Source organism: Sardina pilchardus, chromosome 3 (assembly GCF_963854185.1).
Source record: "Sardina pilchardus chromosome 3, fSarPil1.1, whole genome shotgun sequence".
Taxonomy (NCBI): Eukaryota; Metazoa; Chordata; class Actinopteri; order Clupeiformes; family Clupeidae; genus Sardina; species Sardina pilchardus.
In genome coordinates this window covers 16,007,349-16,015,639 of record NC_084996.1, presented here as the reverse complement: position 1 = coordinate 16,015,639, position 8,291 = coordinate 16,007,349, and the positions used below count along the sequence as shown (strand labels likewise).

At 50.9% G+C, this 8,291-nt stretch overlaps 2 protein-coding genes across 2 annotated transcripts; one reads left to right on the top strand and one right to left on the bottom strand.

Annotated features, from left to right (window-relative positions):
- The first annotated feature begins 458 nt into the window (after positions 1 to 458).
- LOC134075906 (anoctamin-10-like) lies at positions 459 to 2,447 on the top strand. The gene has a single exon (XM_062530934.1). The coding sequence runs from the start codon at positions 459 to 461 to the stop codon at positions 2,445 to 2,447; it is 1,989 nt and encodes a 662-aa protein (XP_062386918.1).
- A 1,392-nt stretch (positions 2,448 to 3,839) lies between these two features.
- LOC134076860 (uncharacterized) lies at positions 3,840 to 6,988 on the bottom strand. The gene is made up of 3 exons (XM_062532126.1): positions 5,966 to 6,988; positions 5,377 to 5,459; positions 3,840 to 4,885 (listed from the first exon to the last, which is right to left on the bottom strand). The coding sequence occupies exons 1-3, from the start codon at positions 6,663 to 6,665 to the stop codon at positions 4,790 to 4,792; spliced, it is 879 nt and encodes a 292-aa protein (XP_062388110.1). The 5' UTR covers positions 6,666 to 6,988; the 3' UTR covers positions 3,840 to 4,789.
- Between the last annotated feature and the right edge of the window lie 1,303 nt (positions 6,989 to 8,291).

Below are 8,291 nucleotides of genomic sequence, written 5' to 3'. Positions count from 1 at the left end.
TGGTTAAATGTGACTGAAGGATGTTCATTGTTGTATTGTGCAAGAAATGCAACATGTACATAAAACCATTGCCTTGCATAATGCTGAAATGTATGAGCAATAGTAGGATAAATTAAATGGCTTTAAATGAGAAGATAAAAAAAAGGAGAATTATGTTCTAAGGAGCACTGTATTTAAGCAAATAACACTTGAAATATCTCTACTTTGATGAACCCTCTTCAGAACATTTACAGTAATGATGTCATAATGTAACTTTCATCGTTCCCATGGAAAACCCAAAGAGGGGCTCTCTCTTCAGTGACAACCATTTACCAGAGGAGAGGTACCAGAACACAGGCCAGGCCAGCATCAACAACAAGCACAAGGCTGGCTTGGCACAGAGAGTGATTGGCTGAACCAATGCTTGGAACATCATCAGCACAGCAGCCTCTCTGATGCCCGTGCAGACCCTTGTGCACATGGCCCCGATGGTCTTGTTGAAGTTCCATCCTAAAGTCACAACTAAGGCTGTGGACTGGCTCATGGGCAAGATCTCAGCGCCTGAATCCCAGGGTGGAGCCGACCTACCGTGCAGACTGCTGGGCAACTCAAAGCAAGGGGAGCCAGCGGTGGTGGTGGGCGCCAGCATTGAACGGCTGCTCCTGGAAGCTGACGAGTCCATCCTCTTCCGACACAAGCCATATAGTTCAGCTGTCAGACTGTGCGAGGCAGTGTGTTCAGACGCACAAGGGGTTAACCTGGGACCAGAGACACAAGGAGAGGTCAAACCAGGGGAGGCGGACGAGGAGAGGAGAAGCGCGGCCGACGGCCTTCACGGGATGATCTCGTCTGCCGAGGCCGTGAGCCTGCTGCTGAAAGTTCTGGGCCAGCTGAAGGTGGGTGACGCGGAGGAGGTGAACGTCCTCCCAAACGTCTCCCTCACCCCTGGCGAGCCGGTCATCAGCAGCATGCTTCACCACGGTGCCATCACGGCGGCATACCCCCTCCACGAGGTGCCGGTTCTCAAACACCTGGAAAGGAAATGGCGAGCCAGCTGGTTTGGTTTCAAACCCTTTTGCCAGCGGGAGATCCTGGAGGACATCATGGATTACTTTGGGAGGCCCGTGGCACTCTACTTTGGCCTCATGTGGACGCTGGCCAACGCTCTCCTGCAGAAGTCCGTGCTGTACCTGTGTCTGCACCTCTGCCTGATGCAGGAGTGCAACGCGCCGCTCCTCTCGTTCGCCGGCGTGGTGTGGTCGAGGCTCTTCCTACGCGGCTGGAGGCTGAAGAGCGAAGCTCTGAAGGCTGAATGGGGGTCCGGGGAGCCCATGCAAAGACATTGGCCCTTTGGGTCTCCACCTTCCACTCGCCAGAACCAAGAGAACCTCTCGGCTGACACAGGCTGGAAAAGGATCCCACGCTCAGTTCTTTTCCTGACCATCACGGTTTCCATGACCTCCATGGTGACTGCCACTTACCTTTATCTAGATGAGACATTTAAGAACCATTTCTCAGCAGACAAACCCAAATCCCCATATTCCCATCTGTGCCTCTACCTCCCAGATGTCTTCCTGTCTGTTACTATGACGGCTTTGGACTGGTTTGCCGTAGAGTTGTCAGGGCACCTCAACTCGAGATCAGCTTCTCCCAGCTCTTCGAGTTCTCCAGGAAGTCAGCACTCCAGCCAGCAGCCCCACCTACTACCTGAGCTTGTCATGTTTTGCTTATTCAATCACTTCGGTGTGCATTTTTACCAAGCGCTGCAGCTGAGAGAGCTCTCTGGCGTGGGTCAGCGCATCTCTGTCCAGCTGGCCACTCAGTGCGCCCTGAACCTGCTCCTCAGCCTCCTCCTGCCCTGCGCCAAACAGCGGGCAGTCCGGGGGACGGACTGGACCACGGCCGGCGTGCTCCCGGTGCTGCAGCAGATCCAGAGGCAGTGCGACTGGCCGTCCTTCGACAACAGCCAGACGCGCTGCTACCTGGAGCTGCTCACCTCGTACGGCTACGTCATGCTCTTCTCCAGCGTGAGTCCCCAGTGCGTGCTCTGGTGCTGGGCGGCCATGTTCCTGAAGTCCTGGCTGGACATGTGGCGTCTGGGCTGGGCGGTGTGCCGTCCGCTCCCGTGCGAGGCGCCCGCCGCCGGCGTCGGCGTCGTCGTTTGGCAGGAGGTGTTCCTGGTGGTGGAGACGCTAGCCGTCCTGGGCAACACCGTCCTGCTGCAGAGCTCGGCCGAGGCGGAGGAGCTGCTGCGCGACCTGAGCCCGTGGGAGCGGACGCAGCTGGCCCTGGGGCTGCAGCTGTTCCTGCTGGCGCTGGGGGGCACCGCCGCCAACCTGGCGTTCGGCTTCTTCCGCGCTGTCGGCTGGCACGCAGAGCAGCCCGATGGGCAGCGCCAACACAGGCACTACAGGATCCACCGACAGCAGCAGCAGCACCAGAGGCTGCCACCAGAGGCTAACGAGTAAGGATGCAAACAACTAGGGCAGGCAGTGAGGATCGGACTCGGCTGAGAGAAAGACTGCGCAAAATAAACATTTGCTATTGATTGTGTTAGTGTCTAAATTATTGAATGAAATTGGTCAAGTGCTGAATTAGAATACTAAATCTGTTAGCTTCTCCATGGCTATACAATGGACACTTGCAGAGCATGTGTGAAAGAGTTAGCAACTTGTTTTCACCACTTGTAGGTTCAAAATGTTATTAAAAGTGCCTTGTAACATGACACATTAGATACAGAGATAGCCATGTCTCTGTTCACCTTTAGAAGTGTAAAGAAACTTAAAAATCAAATTAAAATTAAAATTAAAATCAGTCCTTTTTAATCGATTATCACATTGGAGTGTAGAGCGGTTTTAGCACATCATAATGGATTATTTTACATCGTTCTCCTCTCCACAGGAGTCGTCTAGGTCTGGACCCATCACACGATTCCCCCTCTCCCTGGCATTCCCTGCCAGGCCTACAGGTCCCAGGTTAAAGAATCCTCAAAGAGTGTCTCTCTAAGTACTGTGTAAGTAGTGTCCATTCTTTCACAGCTGGAGAAGGCATCTGTCAGAGCCTCAAATCAAATGTCAGTGTCATACATAATTGCATAAAATAGATTTTCATTGAACAACTGAACAAACCACTCAGGATGGGTCTGGTGTCTTAGTATTAAAGCTGTCTGGAACGGCCTGTTGTCATTATGCAACGCAATGACATTTTTGAAAATATTTAGATTTAATGGGGCTTTATGTGAGCCTGACAAGCTGATTGTGGGCAGTGTATCAGGCTACTATATTTGCACAACCCTATCTTCCTTTTAATCACAGAATTAACAAAAAGTTTTGCCAAGATGTGGAGGCTGGATGTACATGTAGTTGTAATTAACGGAAAAGTTGTTTTATTGCTATTCTAAATAATCACAGATTCATTCATTTTTACTGATAACGTATAGAGTACCACATGCCAGATGTCATGTTTTTGCTATACCAATATTATTAGATTATTATTATTAGAATTTAATACAACCAAGTTGTTATTGTTGTTGTTATCAGACACTGTGCCCATAAACCAAAAAGAGGCAAAGCAAGGATGACACATTTCAATTTATAACTGAATTTCGAGTGTTAATATGCCATGAAAAACAGAGAGTTGACAACGATTTACCACGATTTACGGGTTGACGAAAGCATTGTCAGTCGGAAGCAGTGTCATTTTACCTCTGTACCTTCCGTATGAAATCTGGATAGCTGAAGCTCACAGTTTGTCCGTCTATTAACTGAACTGTTCTGGGCTCTGCCTCAGTGTTCACCTGCCCCGTAGGGCTGAGGTGGAATAACCCTCTCAGTGATACACAAGACATGGACACAGAACCCATGGAGGCCCCAAGGGGATCTTTATCTTTAAGCCAAATCGGCACATACAGTATAACAAGTGGAAAGAGGCATGAACCAAGGTAGTGATGCAAAGTGACTTAGAGTAGTTGTAGTTCAAATACAAGTGCAAGAGAAGTCAGGTTTGCCTGAGAAGGGAACGGGGAAGAGACAAACATGCCATGCATGCATTCATTCATAGTCATTCACAATGTGAGTATAACGCATAATTCTTTGTAAAAACACAGTTCTAATGTCTTAGTTCTTTGGTAAAACAGCACTTCACGAAAACCAGTATTTCTGTATCTGGATCAACATTTTGAAGCTTAACATTCATGAGCTTTCCTGTCAAATGTTATGAGATCCCTGATTTCAGAAGTCTTGATTTATGACAAAACGTAACACATACAGTACAAGTAATCATGTGTAACAAATAACCCTATCACAACAACACAAACATACAGTAAGACTTGTGTAGATTCATAGCTGACCGTAGTCTTGTTTCAGATCAATATTGCACGAACACAGTAAGTAATGATTGCATTATCACATGTACACTTGAGTGAGACATTTTTTTTCATTGTCTTAATGTAATGAAGCTAACCCAATTGTAACCTGCCTAATTGAGTGCAATCCTACCCAGGAACAATTGGAGCTCTGTAACAGTTCAGCATTTCATGTGCGTTTAATTCTGAGATTGTACCTCATGAGGTAATGCTTGTGGGACTTGCCAAAATCATCGCTGAATACTTATGAACTTTCTCAGTGTTTCATCTTCATTGCTGAGTGAAGATCCATCCTCTGCATAAGCCTACAGCAGTCATCTAGATGCAGACCCTCTCCTTTGTGGTTCTTAGAGTCCATTGGTCATCAGTTGAGTGTGTGAAGGTGTGTGTGTGTGTGTGTGTGTGTGGGAGGGCATCCTTGGGAACACAAATGCCGGCACCCCAGAGTCAGTCCTCTTCCTCCACGTGTCCGTTCACCGAGCCTGACTGCCAGCGCTGCCACAGCAGAGCTTTCTGACTCGGGGGGATCAGAGGTCTCGGCCCCTGGGGACAGAAAGGCAATTCACTCTTGTCTCATTGTGCATACAGAAGTTCATTAATTTCACACCATTAGGTGCTGTGTCCACCAAACGCGTTTTTTACGGCCAGAGCGCCCTCAATCTCCTTTTCTCGGCGCTTCGATTTATTTATTTAAGTGTTTATTGTTGCTAAGTTACCAAAACCAGAGACGGTTTATAACGAGAAGTGCCATTGCCGAGCCCGGCGCTGTTCTAAAAGTTGAACAGATTTCAACTTTGAGCGCTCTGAGCGCTGCGGTAAAAAACGGTCAGCGCCGAGAGCTTTTTTCCGCCGAGGGCGCTCAGCGCTGTGAATGCTGAGCTACATAGACTTTATATTGAAAATTGTCGCTCTCAGCGCAAAAAACGCGTTTGGTGGACACAGCACCTTACACATGACATATGTGAGGTGGTGCACTCACTGCACTCCACCACTACACAGGAGTCAAACCAAGGTCATGTGCTGCTGTACTGTACCTGTGTTTGATCCGACTGGGAGACTTTCTCAGTGGGGGAGGGAGGTGGCCACACCCGTTCTAGTTTACCTCTTGACTGATAATCTGTAAAAGGTAAAATGTATTCAAACTTTATGTGCTTAATGTATAGATCTTTAATATTTATACATTAAGACAAATGTATAAAAGTAATGACAAAATAAATGTATACAAGTGAGATAGTTTTTAAGCATATCAGATGATTGAGCAACTACTTTCAGTCACAGTTACTTTTAGTGTGGTGTCAGGATTCAATAAGGTACCAAGTACAAGTTATCAAGTACAGTATACCTTTTATGCTAGTAAAATTGTTACTAGCATAATCTTGGGCTTGGATTAGGGTTAGACAGACATAATAATGTCTACTTGCATGTGAAATACATGTCACTTACTACCTGCATAAGGTAAATAATGAGAAAATGTAATATAACATCCTTTTTTCTCCTTCAAAGCAAATCAATATTGATCAGGATGTGCTAATCTCAAACTGCACTGCTGGTAACCCACGAAAGGTACTAATACGGCTGAGTAGTATCCTGAAGAGGTACTAAAGCCCCTAATCATCTAATCACCTTCGGTCATACTCCCTGAGTCTGCTTGGCTGGTCGTCGAACTCTCTGACCCCCGGCTGCGCCTTCGACCTTTCCGGCTTCCGTAGAGTCCCCTCCTAATCCTCCTGAGCTCCTTCTCCCTCTCCCGCGCGTCCTGGATGTCTCTGGCCACGTCGGGCCTCAGAGCTAGCGAGGGCCTCAGCTGAACAAAGGGGTTCTGCCTGTGCAGCATGGAGCTTTCGTCTTCCTCCTCCTCTTCCTCGCCCGCCCGCTCTTCCGGCAGCTCGAGCCCTTTGCGACCGAAGAGGGCCTCGGAACTGTAAGAGGGGCGGAGAGACCTCCTGCGGCGCACCAGCGTCACGTCGCCCTCGACGATGATCCGGTCTCGCTCGTCCGACTCCGCCAGGCTGCCCCAATCGCTGTCCCGTCCGGCGGCCCTGTGGCTGGGCGCGGTCACCTCCGGTGCCTGGCTGAGTTGCTCCAGGCTGCGGGCGCGCTCCATGACGGAGACGGACGGACGGATCCGCTCCTCCGGCATCCGCCTCGTGGGGACGGACGAAAGGGAGAACGCCGAGAGGGAGGCGGAGAGGATCCTTTTGGGCCGGACGGGAGGGGGCTTCGACTCGGCAGGTAGGGCCTGCTGGAAGGCCTCGAAGAGCTTTCGTCTCTCGTTGAACTTGCGCACGGAGCCCTCGATGTACTCGCCCATCACCTTCCCCATCCGAGTGGACTCCTCCTCCCCCTTGACCTGTGAACTTTTCCGCTGTCCCACCCTCTTCTCGGCTGAACCTTGCCCTTCATCCAGGGCTCCCTCACTCCCTTCAGCAGCGGCGGAAGACTGACCCTCAAGAGGCTCTCTCTGAGCGGGGGTCTGCTTCGTCTCTTCCCCTTTGGGACTGTCATCACTTTCGGGCTCATGCCCCGAGCTTGGATGGCGCCTCCTCTGGGCTGGGGTCCCAGGTGCTGTCTGCAGGGCTGTGGCTGTAGCTGTAGTTGTGGGTGTAGCTGTGGGTGTAGCTGTGGCTGTGGGTGTAGCTGTGGCTGTAGCTGTGGGTGTGGCTGTGGCTGTAGCTGTGGGTGTGGCTGTGGTTGTAGCTGTGGGTGTGACTGTGGGTGTGGCTGTGGCTGTAGCTGTGGGTGTGGCTGTGGGTGTGGCTGTGGGTGTAGCTGTGGGTGTAGCTGTGGCTTTAGCTGTGGGTGTGGCTGTGGATGTAGCTGTGGGTGTAGCTGTGGGTGTTGCTGTGGGTGTGGCTGTGGGTGTAGCTGTGGCTGTAACAGTGGGTGTGGCTGTGGATGTAGCTGTGGGTGTTGCTGTGGGTGTGGCTGTGGGTGTAGCTGTAGCTGTGGGTGTAGCTGTGGGTGTAGCTGTGGGTGTGGCTGTAGCTGTGGGTGTAGCTGTGGGTGTAGCTGTAGCTGTAGCTGTGGGTGTAGCTGTGGGTGTAGCTGTGGGTGTAGCTGTGGGTGTAGCAGTGCTGGCTGGGGGCTCCTGCCCTCCACAGGGGCAGAAGTCAGCAGACACACCGCTGTCACTCTGGTCATCTCCGTCGCTCAGCTGCACGTCCGCCGCGTTGGCCCGGCCCCGCTCGCCGGGGGCCTGTGACGTCTCCTGGCCTGCAGGTGGACGCTGCCCGTGTGAAGGGCCGGCAGCAGCCCCATCGTCGTCTCCATCGTCTTCCTCTCCACAGGAGTCGTCTACGTCAGGACCCGTCACACTACTCCCCCTCTCCCTGGTTTCCAGATTCCCTGCCAGCCCGACGCTCTGATTGGTTACCACTGGAAATTCCTCGGACACCTCTGGGCTTTGCTGTTTCTGTTGCACCACATGCAGGCGGTGGAGCAACGACTCCCCCTGCTGGATGCATTCAGTCAGTGCAGGCTCCGGCGGCTTGATGGTGCTTCCCTCCCGCTCACATGAAGGCCCCACTGTGATCTTCGCTGCTCGTAAAGGACTATCTGTGCCTGCTTTAGGATCTTTTGGTGTGTGGGCCTGTTCTTTTCCCTGTGTAAACGTATTGGCACTCTCGTGTTGCTTTGTGAAGACATGTGCCTCCTCACCTTGTTGGCAAGAGGACACCTGCTTTTCGTCTGATCTGATCCCTATCACTTGTTCCCGGTCACGCATGCTAGCCAGGGTTTGTGCCTCCGCAGCAATCCAAGATTCTCCTTTCTCATCATAAAAATATATGGGTTCCGGTTGCTTCTCATTAGAACTAATAGCTTCCAGTTTCTCCTCATATTTAAGACTAGCCCCTTCTTTTGCCTTGGTGCAATATTCTGCCCCTTCTTTTGCCTTAGTGCAATATTCTGCCTTTTTTTCCTTTGTTGAAATAAGAGCATCCTCTTCCCC